Genomic DNA, 26191 nt, shown 5'->3' with positions numbered 1-26191 from the left:
CAGGTGGGGATGGCCTAGATGGGTAAAGGTCATCCTGTGGGACATCTGGGATATCCGGATTGTTATAGTCGTCCCATGGGTCTGGAGATCCAGTAGGGGTGGGGTTTTGTGGCACATCTGATGGATCATAATAAGGGTCTCCCAAATCGTCTGGGACAGGAGACAAGGTGGGGGAACGATGAGGTGGAGGGGGTGGAGGTGGGGAGGGTGGAGGAGGTGGATGAGGTGGGGAAGGCACCCTGAAAGGAGAGGTAGCAATGTCTTTCCTCTTTGGAGGTGGAGGTGGAGCTGGTTTGTCCAAGTGTCTCTTTTTTGAAGACAATGTCAAGTGTCCAGTTTTTGGATCCTTGGTGAGTGTCTTTTGCAGAGGATCCGGTGTGAAAAGTTCTTGCGACACTGGTTGTTCGGTCGGCGCCGAAGTTCTCGGGGGCCGACAGCTTTTTAGGCTTGTCTAAGCCGTGCTTCTTTGGAACCTCCGATTTTTTTGGTCGGTGCCAAAGAAGGCTTCGGCACGGGAGTGTCGGTGCCGAGGGCCTTGTGATGTTTGGTCGGCGCCGGAAGAGCAGGTTTCGACACCGAAGGCTTGGGTGCAGGGTTCGGTGTGGAGGTCGATTTTTTCTTCGGTGCCGAAGGGTGTTTTTCGGTACCGGTGGTCGGCTGGCTCGAGCCCGAGCTCCCGGAAGGCTTAATAGGCTTCTTTACCGGGCCCGAAAGTGGGGTGCGAGAAGCAGTGTCCTTGGTCTTGCCTAGGCCCGGAGGCGAAGGTGTGACCGAAGCCTTTTTGGGTATCGGCGTGGGAGGGGGTATTGTACTCACGACCCGTTGCGCCGGGGTGATGTCCTCCACATCTGAGTCGTCGGCCTCGGAAGCGCTGACGTGGTCGTCGTCCTCCTGTTCGATGTTCTGCTGTCCCGGAGCTTCGACGTCGTCCCCGAAGAGGTCGACTGGAGCGGAGGTCGAGGAGTGCGCCATGTTGCGTCTAGCCCGTCGATCTCGAATAGTCTTTTTAGAGCGAAAAGACTTGCAGGCGGGACAGTCTCGGGCCTCGTGTTCTGGGGAGAGGCAGAGGTTGCACACCTCATGAAGATCGGTGTGGGGAAACTTGGACCCACATCGAGGGCACTTCTTGAAGAGAGTTCTTTCCATCAGCCGAGACCGGAGCCGGAATAGGCCCGAAGGCCGCCGTCGACGACCGGAATCGAAGAAGTGCCGAAGAGAAGGTGATTAAGATGATTTATTATCTGAAGAGGCTCGATGAGCGAGGATTTTTGCGTCGATCGTTGAACTGGAAAGTTTGGAACCGGAGCGCGAAGTATTACATCCGAGCCCGATGGCGGAAAAAAACAATCTGAGGATGGAGCCGAAGCCCATGCGCAATACGAACCAAAGGAGGAGTCACCAACCTCGTGACTTCCAAAGACTTTCCAAGAGGAAAAACAAACTGCAAACATCTGGGCCCAACACCAGATGGCGAGCTATGCACAGTGTATAATCTGCAGCTCATATGCCTCGAACCAATGTTTTCTATCAAAAGAGACATTTAAAATATGCTGCTGAACTTCGGGTTTGAACCCATAAATGCGTAGCCACACAAGTCTTCTGAGCATAATAGATGTGTTTATGCTCCCAGTCCCAGTGCCAGCTCCATCTAAGGCACCTTTGACGGAAGCATTTGAAATGATTTTTCCTTCATTAACAAGGTCTTCTCCCTTTTTTAGGTCTCGCCTGGCGTTAGCAGGGCGCATGCGCTGCTCTCGCCATGCGAGGGCCTTTTGGAATCGATACGGTTTCAGAAGGGTGCTTTAAGCCACGCCCTTCTTTTCCATTGGCTTGCGTCAGCGTTTATGTTAAACGCTGGCGCATGATTGGCAATATGGCTTTTGGGTTACCGCCTTGTACACTTTTAGGACGGCCCATTTGGACAGCCCGACGCCATCTTTGTTACCGTTACGTACGAGGGCGTGCTGCTAGCTTTTTTAGTGGTGCTGTTGCAGACAGTCCCGTGCGCCGGACAGTCTCTCTCTTTACTGCTACTACTGCCTGAGAACTGGGGACCGCAGCGAATGGCACGGGACCAGCGACACTCTAGGCTACTTCTCTAAATGTTAAAAATCAATCAACCCTTCAAACTTTTCTCTCGAATTATGGAGACTGTGCTTGCAACGGGCTTCTATCGTAAGAGTTTGGGCCTGCTTTGTGGCTGCTTTTGAAAGTGGATTGTGCTTGTATTGTATGCCAGTTCAGGCAACAGTGCGCACGCGCATCTCCGCTCCGAAGAGAGACAAACAGTGGCTCTTCATTCCGAGCCCGCTCACGCCCCCCCGGATCCTGTCCTGTGTTGCTTCCTGAACGTCCACCCGTAGCCAAGGACCTTCTTCTCCGCCTCTCTCCCTGTTGTTTGGTTCCGTGGAGGGTCGAGCTCTGAGGGTCACGCGCTAGTGACCGGTGGGCCGCGGTAGAGGACAACCTAGCGCCTCGCGCCGCTGCACCAGGGCCCGAGGCGGTATCCCTCTCGCCGGGCCGTGCTGCCACTTCATCTCTCTGCTCAGCTCTGACATAGACCTCTAGTCGCCACGGTGCCTGTACTCGCGAGGTGAGTCACGTCACAGGTGGTGGGGGTGTTTTGAATGTGGGTAAACACTAGATAAAGGGATTTTTCTGTGTAGGAAGGGTTCTTGGGAACGCTCAAGGTTAGAGGACCCAGGGGCGGGAGGGGTTCTGCTGATGTAGGAGTGGCAGACATGGTATGCTTTTGGGGACTGGGAAGGAGGGGCAGTGTCTGTCCCTCAGTGTAGTGTGTGGTACCAGGCGAGCATCTTTGGTCGGAGACCCCTAATGATCCCCAGGACCTTTGAAGCACTAACAATGCTATGAATGCCTCTACCTCGCACCTACATTGAGACAGTGTTGCTGTTGTCTCCGATGACATCACAATATGGCCCTTTTACAAGGCCAGTCTCTATAACGCATGCCCTGATCTTAACTCGGCCCTGCTGCAGGTCTGCTCGCTGGGTGGATTCTGGTGCTGGTCACTTTTAATGGACTGCTTGTTGCATTTGGGGAAGGCTTATGTCATTCTTTCTTGATTCACGTGGTTTGGTGTATTTTAAAACCCACAAATTGTAGTAGACTGCTCTCGTCTTGCAGATCAGATGCACATCTTGCCACTGTTGTGGGTTATAATATTTACCTAGCTCGGTCAGAGCGTTCTGTCACATCGTAATCTCCACATGATTGCACCGACAACATCTCAATTGACATTGCAGTTAGAGTCAGCATAGTCATAGGCATACATCATAGTAATCTTAACTACTCGCTAATCTCGGAGGTAAAGCTCACTCCTACCAAAGACTGATAACACCATAAAGAAGCCAAAAATAAAAAGCCTTTGCAATGCAATAGGTCTCGCAATTGCGAGATTTAGAGCTATTGGCGTTGTAAATGACAAGGCCTTTTATTTACGTTTTAAAAACAAAAACATAAATAAACGTAATTGTCATTTACAATGCCAATAGCTCAAACATGCATAAATGAGAGACCTACTGCATTGCAAACACTTGTCTTATATTCCTCAGGAAGATGTTGCATAAGGTCCTGTACCTCATCCCAGGTTGCTCTGCTGTATAGTGAGAGCAGGCCCACAGAATTTGCAATCCTCAAATGATTTTCATGGCCTGTAGCAACTGTTTTTGCAGCCGTGTCAATCCTTTTATTTTCTTCATCTGGAGGAGGCGCTTCTCCATTGCCTTGTGCAGCTGCTCTCTTCCTAGCAGTGGTGAATACAATTGCATCTGCTGGTGGATGACCTTAAATGTATATTGGGTCGTTTGGTGAGGGTTTATATTTCTTCTCAATGCATGATGTTAGGACCCTTGATTTTACTTAAAACACCTCTTTGGCAACATTTAGAATTGATTCAATCATAGACAAATATTGGACAGTTCTTTCTGTGCGAAATAGTGTTTCAATCAGACAGTCACCTTAACCTAGTTAAATGCACAGGGAGCTCATGATATTTGTAGGACGCTGTTATAGGAAGAAGTGTCATCCGGGGAAGAACGCTGTGTGGGCACAGGTGGCACCACATCAGATTCTGGTAAAAAAACACTTCATAGTCTTCCTGTGGGTCAGGTGTGTCATTAGTATTCTGTGTGCCCTGGGAATCAGTATCCTGTATTTCTCCCTCTTCTTTTCCTTGTGGAGATGGTGAACGAGTATGAGGAGAAGCAGGTACCCAAATAATTATAGGGCTTGTACCCGTAGTTTCTTGTATTACAATCTATTGTGGGGATGGAAATTTGTCTCTCTTCTATCTTTATTCGGTAGCCTTCTTTCTCTTTTGTTAAATGAACTGTTGTAGTCCCTCAAATACTACCCCTTAATTTACAATAGGGTTAGTAGTTTGTGTCTTCTGCTTCTTGTGTGCTGATGCAGTGTCTTTGAAAACAGTTTGTGCCTTTGAAATAGTTGCTTAATATCAACAAGAGAGAGAGGGAAAATTATTTAAGGAGCACTCTTAGTCCCCCGGTCAAGGTAATGAAAACAACAGAAGAGTGTGCCTTCTTACAAGAAGAGCAAGCATGAAGAATCTAATTAGATTCTTAAGAAAGCCTCACTCACTAACCTAGTTGGTGACATGCTTCATCATCGGGCCCCACCAGGAGAGGCCAAGTGCCTACCCGGTGTGCTTCAACACCAGAATTACTGCGGAGCTGGATTTAATTGAGTGGCAAGTGAAAGTGAAAATGTGGTGATTTAAAAATGTCTAGATTGTGTCCAAAAAAATGTATTAGATGGCCAATCAGACACACTAAAAAGAGGGTGTGGGATAAAAATACTGAATAGATTGTTCAACTATATCCCATTGTGTGGGGTCGACATGTTTCTGCCTTGATGGTGTTATTTATCCGGTATTCTTCAGGACCAACAATCTGAACCTCGGCGGTATGGGCGCGCTAAGGCCCACCCTAACTAGAGGACGTAGATAATCTACGGGGTCTGGTGCACGAGGGAAGTGGCAGGTGCCGAGCGGGTGCCTGGCAACAACGGCGGTGTACCATATTTGCAATCAGGTTTCTCTAAATAGACCAACCACTGACAATTTTAGATTGCGTTTTTTTACCAGAATTTTTCACGTCCTCTGGTTGGGTTGGGCCTTAGCGCGTCCATACCGCCGAGGGTCAGATTGTTGGTCCTGAAGAATGCCTGGTAAATAACACCATCAAGGCAGAAACATGTCAACCCCACACAATGGGATATAGCTGAACAATCTATTCAGTCTTTTTATCCCACACCCTGTTTTTAGTGTGTCTGATTGGCCATCTAATAGACTTTTTGGGGACACAATCTAGACATTTTTAAATCACCACATTTTCACTTTCACTTGTCACTCAATTAAATCCAGCTCCGCAGTAATTCTGGCGTTGAAGCACAACGGGGAGGCACTCGGCCACTCCTGGTGGGGCCTTATGATGAAGCATGTCATCAACCAGGTTGGTGAGTGAGGGCTTTCTTAAGAATCTAATTAGATTCTTCATGCTTGCTCTTCTTTGAAATAGTTGCCTCATGGATTTTCTTTGGTTTAGAAGAGGGTCTGTGTTGTTTTCCAGAATTCGGTTCTTAGGTTTTCGACTTTGTTCTGGTGGATTCTGAATGTTTCTCCGGCTCCGATGTGGGTTTCTTAGAACTCTTCGATGCCGATGTTTTTGTCGGTTCCAAGTGATGCCTTGGTGTCAAAGGCTTGCTCGGCATCAATGTAGTCTTCGTATTTCGTTGTTTCAGAACCGCCCCCTTGTTCACGCCTGGCCACCCGATCAGGATCGAGAATATCTTTGTCCTTTCTCTGCTCCGAGGATTGGTCACTGTGCCGGCCTGAACCTGAAGGTTGTGGTGCACCATGTCAGAGTGGTGGTGAAACTATTATCTTTTTTGCATGGGGGTAGGAGTACTCGGAGTACGTGGTGTGGTGTTGGTCCCTGGTCCCAAATCTGATGGGTGCCAGTGATTTGAGCTGCACCAGAGCTAGTTCTTCTCCAGAAGATACTTCAGACGTGTAGTCTGGGCTGACTATTATCATCCCGCCTCCTGTTGGAGTGTCGACCTCGCTGTCCGCGTCGTGGCTGAACACTCCCTCAGTTGCATGCTCCATATTATGTACGAGCCATCTATATCGTCATGTCTGAAGAGTCTTTTTATTTTTAAACAATGAGCAGGCAGCACACTGTTGTTCTTTGTGCTCAGGAGTTAAAGACGTCCCATGTGTCAGAGTGTGCTTAGTTGGCTCCGCACCGAGGCCACTGTCTGAAAAGTACTTTCCTCGTCTTCATCACCCGGAGATGATCATTTTCGACGTGGACTACATTCGGAATCCAGAAAGCCCTTCCCAGGTGTAGAATAGATACCAGTAAATTTTTCTTTCCCCCGTAGGCCATGTGGAGTCAAATCCTGAACAGCTTCAATGTAATCCGTCCGAGCCCGACGGTGAAAAAAAACTCTCAGGAACAAAGCGCTCGACATGCACAATAACTCTAGGTGGAGGAGACACGAGACTTGACACACAACACCGATCGTAAAGCTTCCTCGAGAAAAACAACTTGCAAAGTCTGGGCCCAACACTAGATGGCAGAAGTATGCATAGCAGGTGTATCTGCAGGCGTATCTGCAGGCAACACATGCTATGAATCTATTGTTTTACTTGGAAGTCACACAGGCAGAGCAGCTTCCTGATTCATTGAGGGAGGCCATGACTTTGCTATGCAATTAGTCCAGAAGGATTAACTGGTCAGTAAATTGATCACCTACTATTCAGGAATAATGCATAGAGTAAAATTCTGGGAAAGATTGTTCCTCAGTAATTAAAGTGCCAATTCCTCTTGTCCTTTGAATCGCCAGACTATTCTTCATCCCCACATGAAACACGATATACAATGCAAGGCAGCATCCTGGCTCATGGAAAAACATGGTGGCTGAACTAATCCCCTAGTTGTATGCTAGTCTGGATGTCCATAAGGTGCTCAACTCGGTTGACTGACTGTGTATGATTGAAGTACTGAAACAATTCTGATTTGGGGAGCAATTCATATCCTAGGAGGCCTTGTTATTTACAGAGGCCAATGCAGGTTTAGGACAAACAGAATGATAATCTGCATGTTGGATATTTCACAGGGACAAGAGACAGGGTTGCCCTGTTTTAGTTGATATTTGTGTCAACTCTTGAACCTCTAATGCAGTGAAGGCACCACAGAAGGCATGCCCATGAGTCCTTTTTCAACCCACTATTTCGAGACTCCACCGTAGAAAAAGAAAGTGAGATGTGTCAAGGCATGCCTAGGTTTGATTGAGATCAGGTTACAGTGAGCTGCTCCAAATCAGTTCTCTCCACTCTTCCTGATACAACTGCATCAGAGCTTCATAAAGTCCCTCCAGATGTGCAAGCCATCTCCTTTAAATATTTAGTGATTGAAATTGATCAACAATGGGAGAAACCATTACTATAACTCACATGATCAACAAACAAGGGGAGACTGTGCCTCTTCCACTGTCCCTCCTGATGTACTTGATGTGGCAGATTGCATGGGCCAAATGAACATGGTGCCTTTTAGAGTATGCCCAATCTAGCTTTATGTAGTTGGATACACAGTTATTGTGCCTTATCGGGAATGGATGGGCTGCCCTGGTGACCTATATGCTCAAATTGCCTTGGGAGCTGAGGATTTTTCAATGTTGGATTTTGGAGCTTATTACAGTGCATCCCAGTCTGTCTTTATTGTGCCCTGAACGTCTACTGCTGGTCATGAAATGGCCACAAGACTGGTTAAGTGGTGGATAGCACCTACATCCTTACTGGCCATAACTTTGCTTACATTCGAACAACAGGTTCCTTACCTATACATGTTTGCAAACTGTGCTAGATATGGCTTAGAGTGGCTAAACTAAGTACTAGTTAGGCCTCACCGACTACGCAAGGCATACTCGGTCTGTTGCAAAAATGTATTATTAGGTTCCAGTGGGCTTAGAGTTTGCCTATTGCTTTCCATTTGTTGGCTTCACTGTTACTCAAATTTGCTAGCTTCTTATCTAGTAGCTTGTGTGGGCTTTCCTTCGGCTACTTCTGTTTCATCCATCCCCCAGGTCATGGATGCATTATTTGTGTCTTTCCACTGCTTATTTATTATGAGCTACATTTTCGCTTAAGCAATCCACCAGAGTGCACGTGCTTTCCAGTAGTCTCCATAGTGCCCTTTTCTTCCCCACTCAGCATTGTCTTCTCTCTCTTGCCTTTAAATTCCTCCTCTGCCTGCTACTGTTGCTCTCTTTCCCCTTTACGTTTTCTTCCAGATGCACTCCCCATTGCTCTCACTTCCTGTTAGGCTACTTCCGCCAGGCCCACTGCATTCCTTTCCCCCACCATCCTGTTCCTTCCCCGTACACTCCTGTTGCTTCTCCCATAATATCTTCCATTATTCCACCCCTTTAACACTTTTTTATTGCTTTCAGGTCCGCGCTTCAGGTTCCTGTTTCCCACGTATGTCTCTTTACACTTGACTCCCGGAGAAGCTGAGGATATTTAGATCTGCTTTGTTAAGGGGCAAATGACCTGCTTGATTTGTAGTTAAAATGTGCTGGGATCAAATACTGCAGCTCAACTTCTAAAGTGCAGTGACACGAAAGCTCCAGAGCCTTCAGTGACAGCCTGGGGAGTCACAGTGTAGGGGGTCAGGTCCTCAGCTTTTTTAATTGAAGCGCATGACTCCTACTCTAATGCATTACACCAGCTATGCTCATGCCCTCCCAGAGTCGCTGCAGAGTGAGTGTGGCAAAGGAGCAAAGAGATAATTTTTCTCTGTCACAGAGGTTTTAGATTGGTTTGCAAAGATGGCACAGTTTTACGTCACAATTATTAGGTCTAGCTTTTAACTGTTGCTTAACAAAAGTCTCTTGTGGACGACAGTGCTTTAAGTAAAAGGAAAAAGTGGGGTGGGAGTGTCGCTAAGAGGGGCGTGGAATAAGCAATTAAGGGCATGGTTTTAAAAAATGTGAATTACAATCCTGTGCTTATTACAATTGTGCGCAGGCACAATTCGTCTATTTCTGGATGTATCCTCAGCGATATATGACGCATTGCAGCATTGTGATTGGCTTACAGGAAGCTGGCCTGTTTCCTGCTTCCATTCTGGCCTTGTGGGAAGGGAAGCAGAGGAGAGATGCTGCCAGTGGGGGGTAAGTGAATTTTATCTTTTCTACTACCCACCCCGTCACCCCCTCCTCCACGCCACCACCCCTGATCTGTGCCAGCCGGTTGTATGACGATACAATGTATGCTTTTACCCCGCATGCCGTTGCAACACAATTTTTTACCCCGACTTGCTCGGGTGTGCGCTGGAGTTTGGAATAGTACAATTTACTATTCCAACTCCATTCTGTGCAACAGTAGGGAAGGTGTTGGGAGTTAAATTCAACACCTTATACCCTACAGCAAGCCATTTTTGTTGTAGTGGCATGCAGGGTAAAAGCATGCATTGTAATGCATGCGTTGTAACGGTTGGTTCCCGTGCCAGCCGCCACTGTACCAAGATTTCTCTAAAAGGAACAATAAATAAATGAAAGGACTGCATTAGCCACAAGGCTGCAAGAAAATCATTCAGCTAGTACAACTGGTACTGTGCCTTTAAGAACCTCATAGTACGCTCAGTATCCTATAATGCCCCACAGGTGACTGTTAGGTCAGGTCATTTTTAATGGACCAATAGAGGAACCTGGGCTAAAAATTGGAGGAAGTTCGTAAGAGAACGGGAGTGCAGTGTTCCATCCAGTAAAGACTAAAAAAAAGGGGGGGGGGGGTGATGCTCTAAGCTTCTATCCAAGCTGGGTTCAGTTGTACCGGCGTGGTAATTGCCAGTGACTGGATAGAAATTTCATAAGACTTCAAAGCGGCATTAGCCGTACATAGAAACCCGGAGCCGTTTCCGTTGTCGGCGTCATTCGGCCAACACGGTAGAAGGATCACCCACACCCTTTTTTTAGTCTTCATTGGATGGAACTCTGCACTCCCGTTATCTAATGAACTTCGCTCTACCATGAGCTTTTACTGCATGCACTAGGATCAGTCTCAAACATACCTATTGGATAAATCCGCTACCGGTTACGCCTTCTTATAATACCACACTGCCCTGAAGAAGCCAGTGTTTGGGCGAAACACGTTGGCTGGTTATATCTTGTGAAGCACAACAAAGAATAAAGACATCTTAAATTCATGTATCTGTAATTGCTTGTTTCTACGTGTTCGTATGTACCCAAGTGTCTGTTTTCTATATATTGCCTCTCATCCTACCAACTTACATCTTCCCTGGAGTTTCTTGTGAATTGACACTTGAACTCTCTCAAAATGTCCATTCAGTCTTGTGGCAGCATTTCGATAACCATGTTGTAAGTATTCAGGAAATAAGCGGTCAATAGTAAATATGGTAGATTGGGATGAAGAATTTGTCCTCCCAATTTGTAAAGGAGATCCTGCCTACTGTGGGTGCTCGGACGGTGAAGATCTGTGTACCATCACTGACAAGGCCATTCCAGCACTATTAGTACCATTCTGGTCTATGATTTGTACAGTGTGATCAAGACTGCCGAAATAGGCGGGATTGGAATAAAAGTGTAGAGAAATGTCCTTGACCTATTAATCAAAAGGGCATACCCCTTCAACCATATTTGGGAAAATATGGAGGTGTAGTCTTAGTATTTTTTGTTTTGTGTCTGCAAACAAGTCTATTGGGGACAGCCCCATTCTAGGCTAATTTCCTCCAGTTCTCAGACGTTTAGAACACAGTCGTGATTGCCTTTAATAATATGACTGAGGGGCTCAGCTTCTGTATTTTGAACATCTGGAAGGTGTCCTGCTGTAATTGTTAGGTTCTTCGTTATGAGCCATTTCCATATTGTCTGTGATTCAAAGGACAGAGGACTGGAGTGTGTTCCTCCCCGTTTGTTCAGGTAATACATTGTTATAGTATTGTTTGTCTAAACCAACAGGGAGTTTGTGTTTATTGCAGGAAGGAAGGGCTTCTGTGCTAGGTGGACCGCTCTCAGTTCTAAGAGACTGATATGGTACGAAGCTTCTTTGTCCGACCATACCCCTAGAGTCTGACAATGACCCATGTGAGCACCACATCCTTGGAGGGAAGCATCTGTGACAAGAGTCTAGGTCGGAAGATACTAATGGAAGGGAATCCCCATCTTTACATTTTTCGAGTTAATCCACCATGGGACAGAACGGAATGCAGACTGCGAAATTAGTTTTTACTCCCCCGTTCGAGGACTGCTTCCACTGATCCTCCAGATATTGTTGCAGTGGTCTCATGTGAAGTCTGACATGGGGATATATGAATGTGCAATAAGCCACTGACCTCAGTAGTGACGATATCTGTCGAACTGAAGGATAAGGAGATCGCAACAGAGTGAGACACTTAAGACGGAGAGATCACCATCTCTCTTTTGTAGGACACACTTTTGCGGATTGGGTATCCAGAATAGCACCCAGATAGTGTATCTTTTGGACCGGATATACTATTAATTTGTTTATGTAGACCTGAAGACCTAGACATGAGGGGGAAGCCCATCACTGGATTGTATAAGACACGGGTATCTGTGAAAATGGGAGAATTGAGCAAGAAAAATGTTGAAGGCCTATAGGATGTTTGAAGAGATGATGCCTCTAGAGCACAAATTGAGCTCTTGGTCTGACAGTACACTGGAACATCAGATTTAAATTAATAAAACATTTATGCGTACAAAATAGTAATAATTTGCAACTTAGCAGCAGCTATCATAAATGCAGAGGGAGGTAGACTTTCATACACATGTGGTAGTCATGAGTAGAGTAAAGCTCCTTTAAAAATGAGTCTCAAACCGGTTGCTGATGGCATCAATGTAACTGTTAACAGTAGTTGGTACCAATATTGCTGCTAGGCTTTTGCTCTGCAAACATTTATATTGGGAGTGAGCAGTTTTAGAGTCTATAGAGCAGGCAGCAGGAGGGTGAGAATGAGTGAAATATTTTAGATACTGTGTTTGATAATACGCTTTAATTTGTCTAGACTGGTAATACCTTGAAATATGCGGCTGATCTTCATTTCTAATACGGACTTCTTTGTATATGATGACTAGTCCTAGATGTCATGCTATTTTACAATTGATAGAGCCGTAGCTTGCTAGACATGTCATTGGCTCACTGATTTGATTTGTAATGAAGGTTGAACTCCACCTGCTGATCCAGGTGATTTCTTCAATATTGTTGTTGGCTTATATATGAATGTATTCTCCCGGTACTACCTGCTGTGGTGGTCTGCGCACTGTATGCTATGATGCTGAAAATCAATAAAGAAAAAATAAATGCTGCACACACTTTTTAACTGCTTTTCTTGCTTTTTCTTTTTTATGCTGTTATTCAGCTTGTCTGATGTCGATGTACTAAAAGACAGGTGAATGTTTTGTTTTCAAAAGAAAAACTTGTAATATTATTGAGAGCAACCCAAGACGATGTTACAAAACTAGAGCAGAATGTGGCTAGAGAACTGTATGAGGAAACCAGAGGCTATATAATGTTCTGTAGTCACGCTGGAAGCGCTTGAGACTTTCTAGAGGAAACTTTTCCGATTAAACCAGGTCACAGAAGTAGGATAAGAAGTTCTAAGAACTTGCAGCTATGTTTTCAATCCCACTGTAATTTTAGCCTACAATTAAATAGGAGTAGCCACCAGCCCATTCACAATTAGGAAAATATCATCTTTTTGTGGTCTATCAGAGCAACTGGTTCTCCTTAAATAGGATCCCAAAATAATAAGTCTGAACATGCAGTCTCTAACAGCATTAGTTTCTCAGAACATACCAATACCAAGGAACTGGCTTTTTGGAGTCCAAACGTAGCATAGCAGCATTTATTAATTTGTTCTTTTTGTGACAAAGTATTAGGAATTAGACATACTTGAATGACTTTTAGTCAGCATGATGTCTAACGTTTTTCCAATGGTAACATAATAAACACTGACTTTGTTTCTCATGCCATCGCAAGACATTGTTGTATCAATACTTTTCTACATTGGGCTTTGATCTAGTGACCTAAATCATGTTTTAAATGTTTAATCAGCTCATTTCATTGACCAGTGCTTTATTTAATAGGGAGTGACATTTGTGTGCACTTTATCTAGAAATGCTATGAGATTTTAACACATTAATTCTTTAGGTTCCAAAGTTGGACAACCAATTGCAACCAATGGCAACATTGGCAGAGTTCCTTTTCTTAACAGTCTTAACTGTTCACTAAATGAGCATGGCTGAGGGGTTTCTACCTGCAACAGATGCTGTTGCCAAGCAAAGTCTCATAGAAAACTAAAGCACTGAGCTGAAAATATTTCCTCCAGGTCTGTTATATGACGGTGAGGGGCAATACGGATAAGGCTAATTAAATAAATAATATTACAGGCACTGGCATTGAATGGAAAGCAAAAAAGCAACAAAGGGTTGGTTTGAAAAGCTGAAAAATAATTTCTAGATACAGTTAAAAAAAAGAAAAAACGAATCATACTTGCGAGAATCCATTGTTGGCACTTGTCACAGTAATAAGATATGTCATCCATCCAAGAAGAGTCCCCATCATCCCCAAGATCGCTGTTCAACGAGTCCCCACTCATATCATGCGAAAGGTCCACCGATGCCTGGTCCTCGGATTCCACAAGTAGCAGGGTCTCACCCTCCACTTCTCCCTCCTCCAACCCTTCGGAGGCAGAGGTCCGGGTCGCCTCGTCGTCCAAATGATGGCTCATATTTTCACCCAAAGGGCAACTATTCATCCCTCTTCATCAGAAAGAGAACGTTTGGTCTAGATTTCTATTTTCTTTTGCCATATTGGAGTTCACAATAATGTAAAAGTATTTAAGAGACCACTGAAAAATTAAAAAGATTCAAGTTGAGGGTGGGTGTAAGCGTAAAAGGTTTTTGCAAACTTAACCTACTCCTTCCAACTTTAGTTGCTGTTGCAAAATGGGAAAGGAACTGTTGGGAAATACCACAGTGCTTTTGTTGTAAAATTAAGACTTAGGATCCTTTAGTCATCATCTTTTCTCTTTCTGCCTCCAGGTGTTTGGTCAATGCAATTTGATCTTGGAGAAGCCGGAGGTTCTCTTCTTTTCTATGTTGCCGTTCAAGGTCTCTCAATACACCTTCTCGAAGCCGCTGAAAGACAAGAGACTACAATAATGAAGCAGTCCAAACTAGCACAACATCGCATTGAGCAACAGTATTCATTGATCTAACTAGAAATTGAAGAAAATATAGCATTTGCAGGTTTTCATGTCACCCTACATACAGATGAGGAGAACAAACACAACTTTTTAAAAACCTAACATAAAAATGAAGTATTCTCATTAGAACGAAAGAAGCTGCCCCTTGATTATCAGCAATAGGCAGGCCACTGCATTGCGTACTAAAACAGATATGTAACAAATTCATTTTTATTCCTTTGTTCCCCTGTAGAAAACATACTCTTCAATGACTAATGACAAATCTTATAAAATGTGGACCTGTTGCCCAGCCATTGACTATATGCCCGCTAAAGATCTCCACAGATAGCAAGCATTGGCAAAGCCAAAAAGTCTCACCTATGTGTGGAATGTTGTCTTTGCCCATGTCTTTTAGCCATGTTGTACAGCATCAAGGCAAAACGTCAGTGGCATGGTGAAAAAGAAAATGTCATAGCGTGGAGTTGCATGTAGTTGAGTAGAGTGAAGTCGCGAAGAGCATAGCTGGGCGAGTGGAGTGGTGTGGAGTAGCATAAAGCGGCATACAGTGGAGTGGACTGGGAAAGAGTGGAGTGGTGTAGAGTGGATGGACGCAGAGTGCCTAGAGTAGAACAGAGAGGCACAGAGTGTCGTAGAATGGAGTGATGTAAATTGACATAGCATGGAGCAGTGTACAGTGCAGTGGCATAGAACAGAGTAGCATAGAATGGTCTAGATTAGAATGGAGTGAAGTGGCGTAGAGTACTGTGATGTAGAGTAGAGTGGAGTGGCATAGAGTAGAGCAGAGTGTCGTAGAGTGGAGTAGCGTGGATTGGTGTGGAGTACCCTAAAGTAGAGTAGCGTAGAGAAGTATGATTGTGGCTGTAATTAACTAAAGTGTCGATAGAGTTGACAGATAGGGTGAAAGAAACATAAATAAAAAGCTGTAAGCCTGTGTTAAAAGTAGGAAACCACATCGAACATCCAGAAATAACACCAAAACAAAGAAGGAAGAAGAGGAAGAGCACATGTACTTAGTCCATGCCTGAGGGAGGAGCTAACATAACAAAGGAATGGAAGCCTACATGAGCTAAGCAATTGAAAGATTGAAAATGAGAGTGACAACGAAAACAACTAATGGCACGCTGTGGGTGGGTTGTAAGACGACTGAATTGTAAACATTAGGTCTCGCAGCACAGTGCATGCAAGCAGGACCTAAAAACCTGCATACAGCAAAAAAACAGGGACTGGCATGTTTACAACAAAGGAGGCTGGGGAATCAAGTCTTTATCCACATCCACTGTATAGAGCGCTCAACATCCAATCAAGCCAATCAAGCCAATACAATATTCAGTCAAGACAACCACATTGAAACCTTCCATATGAGACTAGAAATGTTGGACCCAACCTTTGCCAGCTCTGGCTTTTGAGCATTAACAGTCTGGCTGCCAGCAAGGAAAGAGAGGGGTACAATTTATTAAACACCTAGGGGTCGATTACGAGGTCAGTCGGAAAGCATTTCGACTGAATCGGTCTCAAAATGGTTTCTGACCGAATTGGAACCAGGGGGTCCAACCGACCAATTAAGATACGTCCGATTCGGTCAGAATCTCATTGACTTCAAGTGGAGCCTGTAATCTGACCAAATACAACCGTGCAACTCGAGGCGGGCACTCCTTGGTGCCTGCCACACTGAACATGGATGGAAAGGGGGGCCACTACGGGCCCGATTCAGAAGGCCCAGGTAAAGGGGGCCTGCTACAGGCCCCCAAAGTCAGCTTCCAACAGCTGATCCGAGTCGGAACAACTGATTTCGAAAGGCAGTCCAAATCGTTCATCGTAATCGCTCAGTCGGAAAGCTTCCGAGTCATTTTGAAACGCGGCAGTAGACACACAAGAACTGGCTCCAAATGACTCAAACTTTCCGAATGCCGTCCGGTTAGGATTCGGAACAGATTCAGAAAGTCCGAACATCGTAATTGCTTGTTCAAACCGGTTCCCAATTTGGTCGGAAACAAGGCTTCCGAATCAGATTCGGAAGACCCGAATCAGATTCGGAGCCTTTCCGAACGACATTGCAATCGACCCCCAAGTCTGTTGCCTTGAGGAATGTTGGGCTGTGATCCAAGTCGATCTCAACAGATATATTGCGTACCACATCCTAGTGATTAAATCAAGCCTAGGAAGACACAGGAGAGACTTAGCGGTCTGGATCTCAACACACCACATGAAAAGTAAGACAAATAAAATCATGGACGATAATATTCAGTACTTAAGGCTAACAAGTGATCTATACAACATTCAAATTTACAATGTTTATTTTCCACCGGAACACTTGGATACTAAGTTTTCACTTCTTAACTTGCTAGAGGAAAATTTTAGTAAAGCAACAGTGGCACAAAATGCATTCATACCTGCAGTGAATAGTAATTTGAGGTGATTTGGATATTAATCCTTCCCAGAAACTTCCAAAGCCCACATCTAGGGAGGAAGAGGTCTCTTTGAGTGGGCCAGGAATCATCTTAAAGCAATACAAAGTTACCAAAGTGGGGGAAAGCTGTCTAATTTAATGTCTGCAACTGCCCTTCTCACTTTAAACGGAGCATGATTTCAGACACACCAGCCAAAAGGTCATACACCGGAGGGTTACACACAAGCCTAATTGATTATATAATATTAAACCTCGAGGCATGGTACACCATAGATGGCATGGGAATTATTGGACGAATAGAAAGTTATCATTAACCCTTTAGCGTCGGACATCTATCTCCCTAGTGGGAAATAAAATAAGATGATCTGGGCCCCAATTTTTGGCAATATTAATTTGAAGCCAACCCGAAAAAAATCTCCTGGTAGCATACGATGAACACGACTCAGACAATGGGGAATAGAGAAGAGCAACTCAAGTTCTGGATGCAGAAATATAATGATCTTCTTGAATTGCGTGACCAACAGGATTGAAGAGCGATACAGAGCTAGAGACATTTTTGGCCTTAATTTAAAAAACTGGGAGCCTGGGTCCACTAAGTTAACCGGCAGGTCCTGTAGCATGTCACTGGAGTGTTTCTATCAAGAGTGTTTGACCCAGAAAAAGGCAATAACACATGCTCTAAAAGAAGAGGCACAATCCGCCGTGAAGCAGCAAATTTGTAGTAAATATCAGCAAACAGTATAAATATCTTATTAAAACAATAAAAGGCCAATTAAATAAACAAAGCCTGGCAATAGCTTAAGTTGATGACCAGAGAAAAAAATGCAACAAACTTCTGGGATTTGATCAGATGAGGTCTGACGGCTCAAAAAAGAACATGGAATCAGGAATTCATTGCATTGAATAGACTAATCATTTCACTTCCCTGTAAGAATTTAAACATAAACCAAATGCTGTGAGGGCCGAAGAGGGCAGAGGCAAAAACAACACTTCAACCAGGCTCTATAGTCGCACTTACACAGACCAGCATTATACGCAAAAATGTCCCCAATGCATACATCCACATTGCCACGCCAGACCCTTGTCTCAAACCCCCTGAATTTACACCTGGCCATCAAACCTTTGATTTCTGATGAACCCTATGTAAGTATATTAGTCCCTGAGGCAAAACAAACCCTATATCTGAAATCCAGCATTAACCAGTGCTTTCTTACACCACAATCTTAGCGAATAGCACAACCAACACTGACAGCTGTACATGCAAGCTGGGTGGTCAACAGACAGTCACATACTTTATGCTTCTTTGCAAACACACTATGAGGCTCTGAAGGCAGATCCTATTACCACGGTTTTTAAAACATAACGGCAAAAGGCGCAAGGAGGCACTGCTGCTATGCCTCAGGACAGATTCAGAGGTCTTGCTAAGGAAGGTGGCTCTTTACATCTTACAGGCATGGAAACTAATGAGATCTGTTACCCTTAGAATGGTGTAGCTGTCAGAAAACCAGGGGAATGCAAAAGCCAAATTAATTACTATTTGTATTCTTGGACAATAAACCTGTGTTCTGTATATTGAAATATTATTTTTAAGTCTTAACTAATAACGTTTTGTATATTTATAGGTGAACATTTTACTGTTTTGCTTTTTAATTCTTGCTTGTACTCTATTCATATCGTTTTCGGGCTGAAACAATTAAAGTATCTATCTAATAAAATGAACAGTTTATTTTTCAGGCCTGTACTTTCAATTTTACAGAGGTTACTCTGGATGGGTGACAACTGTCATCTACAATTTTGGAGGTCTTCATTTATCATAGACTGTTTCAGAAGAGGACTTTAACATTGCATATCAGGTTCTCCCCATTCAGTATCCTGTCAACTGTAGCAAAGTTTCCAAGTGACGACAAGACCAAAAATGTGCACTGTAGATGCAGATGCTGTGAGAAGGCATTACCGTTGCGCTGACCCATTCAGCACTGTCAAAGTTCAGAAGGTTTCTTGGAGTGCTTAATTCAGTACACTCAAACAACTGACCAAGAATCAAAGCTGGGAGTGTGGATGCTGATGAAATGAATAATAGCCAGGACTAGTGCATACTACAATAGGAAACCTCTCCTTAGTCGGCTGTCCAGCAAATTAATATTATACATTTCCGGAAAAGCATTATCAAGTTCAAAGAAGTATTGAAAAAGCCAATAGGATGATATTATACATGTTACTTGCTGGGTTAAATGCTCAACTTCAGCCATACTATTTCCAAGTAAAATCGTGCAGGCCCACTCACAGCAGGGTCATCAGGCCAAGTGCAAGTTGATAGCATTATATATGATGGGTACAGCATCAAATGCCCAGAGCTGCCATTCTCTCTTATGTGTACAGATGTATGCCCATCTACAGCCAGCATATGCCTAGGTCCAGACTACAATGTCCAGGTACTTCACTTGACTAGGTTTGATGGGCACAAACACATCTCTCAGTAGCCAGAGGATCAATTCTAAAAGCAGGAAAGAGGATTTTCTCACTGCTCCACGCACTATAACGTGCTCTCTGGTCAAACACCCTGCACCATTCACTCACTTTGCACAACAATTGAGTCCCTTTCATGGGGTAGAGAGAAGGAGTGGAGCAAAGTAGAGGGATCACCGTTAGGGCTAACGCAGCACAGAAAGTAGCACAGGTTTACATGTAGCTTGATATTATAAAAGGCTACCTGTGATGCTTCCTCTACAGTGCATGTGCTGTGTGCACCACAACCCCTTCTGGAATGTTTACATACGCACTCACCTACATCCTAAACTCAGCCATCACCACTGCCACCTTCCCAGACGCCTGGAAACATGCAAAGGTGAAACCCCTCCTGCATAAACACTCCGCCAACCCCAGCAAGCTCAAGAACTACTGCCCCATCTCGCTTCTCCCCTTCCCGACCAAGGTCCTTGGGAAACCATCAATTGCCAGCTCACAGATCACCTGGAAGGACCCAACCTACTCGACGCCACCCAGTCCGGCTTCCGCTTCAACCACAGCACCGAGACCGCCATGACCGTCTCAACCATTGATATCCAATCTGCCCTCGACCATGGCGAAAGAGCAGCCCTGTTCTTCCTCAACCGCTCAGTGGCCTTCAACAACCTATCCCACCACACCCTCATCACCAGGCTACACCACATCAGCATCAGAGGAAACACCCTTAAGTGGATAACCTCCTTCACAGTACGGACACAGAAAATCTGCCTATCGCCTTTCAGCTCCGAACCAAAGAGCCTCATCTGGGAATTCGGCCAAGGGTTCTCCCCCACCCCCAGTATCTTCAACACCTCCATTAGTCCACTGGCCGATATCGCCCGTATCCACGGACTCATCGCATACGCTAACAACACACAACTCAACCTCTCTCTCACGGAAGATACTGCCACCACCAGATTAAACTTCCAGAACGCCATGACCAACGTTGCAGAGTGGGGAGATCCAACTGCTTGCAGCTGTACACGGACAAGACGGAAGTGCTCCTCTTCGGAAAGAACACCTCCCCATGGAATGACACTTGGTGGCCCTCTGACTCGGACCCCTATCTATCCCCCTTCCCCCCCAACAACCATGCCTGCAATCTCAGCATCATCCTGGACAGCGATCTATTTATGAAGCACCAGGTCAACACAGTAGCCTCCTCCTGCTGCCAACACCCTCCACACGCTTCATAAGATTTTGAGGTGGATCCCCGTAAGCACCAGGAAAACAGTAACTCAAGCCCTTGTCACTAGCCGACTCGGCTATGAAAAAGCACTCTATGCAGGAACCACCAACTATCTACTCCAACCACTTCAAACCATACAGAACGCCGCAGCCAGACTCATCCTCAACTTTCCCAAATGGACCACCTCAGAAGCCTTTACTGGCTCCCCGTCTAGAGGAGATGTCAGTTCAAGCTGCTGATGCATGCCTACAAGACCCTCCAAAACGCCAGAACCCCTTACATCAACCACCGCCTGACCTTCCACCAGCCAACCAGACAACTCCGATCCTTCCCTCGCCCTCGCACACGTTCCCCACATCCGGGCGAAGCTGCAGTAGAGGTCCTTTTTCCTCCTACCTCGCCTCCAAGTCATGAAACGACCTCCCACTCCACCTCCGAACCTCCCCCTCACTTGCCGACTTCAGGAAGGGACTCAAGACCTAGCTCTTCGACTGAGGATCAGACTGGGGCAGAAAGACTGATGCCACATTTAACTAGGATGGGAGCATGGCCATACACATGGTGGGCAGCCCCCATCCCTGTATATATGGGAAAAAAATATATATATATCCCTGATGTCTAGTGGGCTTTTCTATGCCCCCCCCCCCGCATTAAACGCGTGAATTCAGTGAAGTCATTGGTGTCGGTGTCCTTTCTTTTGGTAAAGATTGGAGTTGGTGGTTGATATATATATATATATATATTCACTGAAAAAACCATAGGTTTCACACATGTTATAGTTAGCGGAAATTTTACTGATAAAAAACCAGTGAAATTCCCCCGTTATAGTTAGTGCAGGCAACTATAACTCACGCGACTGCAATCCTCTGCTGATGCTAATACTGTATTTAGACACTTATTTGGCCATGTCTTCTTCCATACATTTTTAGCTATACATATATTAAAAATATTTTTTTTTTCATAAAGACACATATGTCATCAGCAGAAGATTGCGGTCGCGTGAGTTATAGTTGCCTGCACTAACTATAACGGGGGAATTTCACTGGTTTTTTATCAGTAAAATTTCCGCTAACTATAACATGTGTGAAACCTATGGTTTTTTCAGTGAATTTGCAAGGTTTTTTAAATGCTAATTCCTAACTATAACGTGTGTGAAACCTATGGTTTTTTCAGTGAATTTGTACGGTTTTTTAAATGCTAAGTTACTTTACGCCATTCGTGGCGTGCGCGCCCACTTAACGCAGTTCGTTTTGTGCGCGCGGTGCGCTTCGCGCACCGCGTGCCCACGTTACGCTAGATGGGCCATGTACGCACGATGCGCTTCGCGCACCGTGCACACATGGAGGACATATGATGCACTTCGTTTTGAAAGGTAATATTTTAATTTTTCGTAATTTTTATAAGCCATGCACAAATGGTGCCCTTCGGGCACCATTTGCACACGGGGTGGAGAGAGTGTGGATAATTTTTTCTTTTATTATTTTTGTTTAAAATATTATAGTTTATCACACCTCTAATAAGCCATGCACAATTGGTGGCCTGCGGCCACCAATTACACACGGGGTGGGGAGAGTGTGGATAGTTTTTTTTTTTTATAATTTTTTACCGTACGCGTACGGTAAGCGTAATCGGCGTAATTAGCGAAAAAAAAAAAATTCAGTTTTTGGCCTTGGGGGATCTTTGGGGACTCCCTCAACATGGCTATGTGTGTGGGAGCTGTCTAAACAGCCCCTTTACATGTTTTTTGGCTTTATTTTAAAACCTAACTCTCAGTGCGAGAGAGAAAATGGCGGCCGCCGCTTCCTGGTTTCGGCCGATTCGAATGTTTACTAAGATCTAAGAGCCAATCAGAATCGCGCTCGCGCACGCCACCGTACGCGTACCGTAAGCGTACCGTAAGCGCACCGTAAGCTGGCTCAGATATATATATTGATTTAAAGGCTATTTTCTCAGAATCTACTGAACAGATTTACACCAAACCTACAAAAGGCACTTCCTTGACCTGAGGACTACCTCTCTGCCAAATTTCTAGTAATTCTGTTCAGCCGTTCGGGCTGTAGCCCTGTCTAAAGGTCCTATGGAAAAATGCATGGGAAAAACGCGTTTTGGGACCCCCCTTTTATCTCAGCCCCCGCTTGACGAATCCCCCCGAGACTTTCAGGGTAGGAGCAGAGCGTAGCGCCCCACCTATTTTGAAAAATTCGCGAGGATTCGTCGACCGACGCCAAAGTTATTCAAAATAGAATGTTGAGGATTTCCTATGGAAACGTGGTCCTAACTATAACTACCTACTGGCGACCGCCAGTAGGTAATATATATATATATATATATATATTACCTACTGGCGGTCGCCAGTAGGTAGTTATAGTTAGGACCCCTTTTCCATAGGAAATCCGCAACATTCTATTTTGAATAACTTTGGCGCCGGTCGACGAATCCTCGCGAATTTCTCAAAATAGGTGGGGCGCTACGCTCCGCTCCTACCCTGAAAGTCTCGGGGGGATTCGTCAAGCGGGGGCTGAGATAAAAGGGGGGTCCCAAAACGCGTTTTTCCCATGCATTTTTCCATAGGACCTTTAGACAGGGCTACAGCCCGAACGGCTGAACAGAATTACTAGAAATTTGGCAGAGAGGTAGTCCTCAGGTCAAGGAAGTGCCTTTTGTAGGTTTGGTGTAAATCTGTTCAGTAGATTCTGAGAAAATAGCCTTTAAATCAATATATATATCTGAGCCAGCTTACAGTACGCTTACCGTAAGCTTACCGTACGCGTACGGTGGCGTGCGCGATTCTGATTGGCTGTTACATCTAAGTAAACATTCGAATCGGTCGAAACCAGGAAGCGGCGGCCGCCATTTTCTCTCTCGCACTCTGAGGGGGGGGCTGTAAATAAAGGCAAAAAACATATAAAGGGGCTGTTTAGACAGCGCCCATGCACATAGCCATGTTAGTTAAGTCCTCAAAGGCCAAAAACGGTAAATTTTTATTTTTTGAAAATTTCGCCGATTACGCTTACCGTACGCGTACGGTGCGCTTACGCTAAAAATGTTAATAAAAAAAAAAAAACACTCTCTGTGCATGGCATATTATTGTCATCACTTACAAATTAAATTTAACAGATTACCTATCACAAGGATGCGCATAATATGTCCTCCATGTGCGCACGGTGCGTAACGTGGGCCCGCGGTGCGCGTAGCGCACTGCGTGCCCACCTTGCGTGTATGGCACTAACTGCGTAAAGTGGGCGCGCGGTGCGCGAAGCGCACCGCGTGCTCACCGTGCGCGCACGGTGCGCGAAGCGCACCGTGCGCGCACGGAACGAACTGCGTTAAGTGGGCGTGCACGCCACGAATGGCGTAAAGTAACTTAGCATTTAAAAAACCGTACAAATTCACTGAAAAAACCATAGGTTTCACACACGTTATAGTTAGGAATTAGCATTTAAAAAACCTTGCAAATTCACTGAAAAAACCATAGGTTTCAGACATGTTATAGTTAGCGGAAATTTTACTGATAAAAAACCAATGAAATTCCCCCGTTATAGTTAGTGCAGGCAACTATAACTCACGCGACCGCAATCTTCTGCTGATGACATATGTGTCTTTATGAAAAAAAAATATTTCTAATATATGTATAGCTAAAAATTTATGGAAGAAGACATGGGCAAATAAGTGTCTAAATACAGTATTAGCATCAGCAGAAGATTGCGGTCGCGTGAGTTATAGTTGCCTGCACTAACTATAACGGGGGAATTTCATTGGTTTTTTATCAGTAAAATTTCCGCTAACTATAACATGTCTGAAACCTATGGTTTTTTCAGTGAATATATATATATATATATATTTCCCTGATGTCTAGTAGGCTTTTCTATGCCCCCCCCCCCCCCCGCAGGACAGATATGGGTGATTGCCTCCATTCCCTCGGGTAGGGCAGAAAGTCTGGGGCATTTAAATGTCCTGGGGGAGCAAAAGCCCTTGCCTAAGGGGCCGCTCCCCGATCCCTAGTGGCTAGTGGGCAGATCCCTGCTTGAGGATCCCTCTCCTGTGGCGATTCCAACACAGGGATCCACTGATCATTGGAAAGGAGAGATTCTCCCCTTTTCAATGATACATCTCCAAAAGGAATCAGTGCTGGGGTGGGGGTGGGGGGTACTGAGATACGCCACTGAGCACTGATTCAGTAAAAGTAAAACAAGCCCATTGGCTCGTTTTACTTTCACTTTCCACTAATGCCGTCAGCTTGCCCTGCACGTTGATTGTCATTGCAGGAAAACAAACAGCCAGACTGCTCGGGAAACTCTCCCTGAGCAGCTCATCGCTAAGTCCCACATCCACGGCCACTCAGAGGCTGGGCAGCTTGCGGTGCCCGGTGGCTGGACGGTGTCAGACGTGGTGGGGTGCCCCTTTCGTAGCCACGAAAGGGACGAAAGGCAGACTGTGGTGGATGGGAAGACACAGCGAGGCCCAAGGATCCGGCCGTAGCCCAAGAATCCTTAAGCTCAAGTGCCTTAAGCTTGAGCGGGGAGTCTGCCTTGTCACCAAAAAAGTGACTGCCATCAAAGGGCATGTCCAGCAAGGTTGGCTAGACAGCCCCTGGACAACCAGATGTCCTCAATCAGGCATTGCACCGAAGGGCTACCGACGTGACAATCGTTCTGTCCAGAGAGTCAGCTGTGTCCAGTCCACAACGGATTGTGAATTTTGCTGTGTCTCTCCCATCCGCCACTGCCTGGGAGAGAATGGCCCGGGCACTGAGGCAGCACTTGCGCAACCATATCCTAGATTGTATGGGTATAGTGGCCCAAGAGGCATGCAGTATTCACGGACAGCAGCACCAAGCTGGAGAAAGAGAAAATGCGCTTCCCATGATGATCCAGCTTCTTGAATTCCCTATTCGGGGGTGCGGAATGCGCCCTTGGAAGAGGAAGCTTGGATCAACAAGCTCTTGGAGGAAGGGTGTTGGGAGAGGAAAATGGGATCGCCCGGAGCCAGGAGGTGGCGGCGGGCAATCGTCCGTTCCATAGGAGCACCTGTGTTGGGCTTGGACCATTTGCGGGCTTTATTGAACGTCAAGAGGGGTTCAGAGGAAGTTGTCGCCGGTTGAAGCACCTCTGTCAGGAGGTTAGTCCTGACTACCACTGTAGGGAGATCCTTGGCTGGCCTACGCAACACCACTGCATAGGACTCTCCCTCCTCCGTAGCCACGGTAAGGGAGAAAGCATGCCAAAATCTGGGGAGGTAGCCAGACCACTGGCATCACCCAACTCCGCTCTCCAGTCCGGTTCTTCCAGCTGGTCTATTAAAGGTTCCAGCGACCCCTCCCAGTCCTCATCACCACCCTCAGGGCGATAGGGTACACCTGGGATGAACAAGGGAACAAAATTACCCTCCGGCATCAGATTCGATGTCGGCGGACGTCGATCCGGCTCCGGGTCCATCTCGGGGATGGGGTAGCCCAGGGCACGGCCGGCGCCGGGGGCGTTGTCGCCAGGATCTGCGCCAGGGAAGGTCGAGTAAGGTCGATTGGCGTTGATCCGGATCCAGGCCTGGATCCATAGGAACCCTGCAGCGCCGGGGCATGAGCTGCCGGCATCGAAAGCCAAAGGTCCCCAACAGGCTCCGCGGGACCCAAAGGCGAACCAACAGAGTCGGGGCTGCCCAAACACATGGTGGAGGGCTTCGTAGAACGTACGAAGCTGGGCAGGGGATGCTCCGGCACCCGGAAATGGGGGAAGCGATGAGTCATCCCTGAATTAGGCGCCAGAGACAGAGCCTGAGAGTGACGACGCTCTGGTTCCTGCT

The 26191-nt window shown here is 45.7% G+C and overlaps 2 protein-coding genes across 4 annotated transcripts in view; both read right to left on the bottom strand.

The window, feature by feature from the left end:
• KAT14 (lysine acetyltransferase 14) overlaps positions 1-13841 on the bottom strand; it is a 532637-nt gene extending 518796 nt beyond the window's left edge. For all 3 annotated transcript variants that reach the window (XM_085611763.1, XM_085611764.1, XM_085611765.1), the window contains exon 1: positions 13577-13841. In XM_085611763.1, the coding sequence (XP_085467889.1) occupies positions 13577-13841 (265 nt within the window). The remainder of the gene's footprint in view (positions 1-13576) is intronic.
• A 244-nt stretch (positions 13842-14085) lies between these two features.
• The window catches only part of PET117 (PET117 cytochrome c oxidase chaperone), a 95269-nt gene continuing 83163 nt past the window's right edge, over positions 14086-26191 (bottom strand). The window contains exon 2 of the mRNA XM_085611766.1: positions 14086-14223. Coding sequence (XP_085467892.1) covers positions 14086-14223 — 138 coding nt within the window. The remainder of the gene's footprint in view (positions 14224-26191) is intronic.

The sequence above is a fragment of the Triturus cristatus genome, chromosome 6, assembly GCF_964204655.1.
Source record: "Triturus cristatus chromosome 6, aTriCri1.1, whole genome shotgun sequence".
Classification (NCBI taxonomy): Eukaryota; Metazoa; Chordata; class Amphibia; order Caudata; family Salamandridae; genus Triturus; species Triturus cristatus.
Note: the sequence above shows the minus strand (reverse complement) of the source record. Positions and strands in the feature narration are given on the sequence as shown.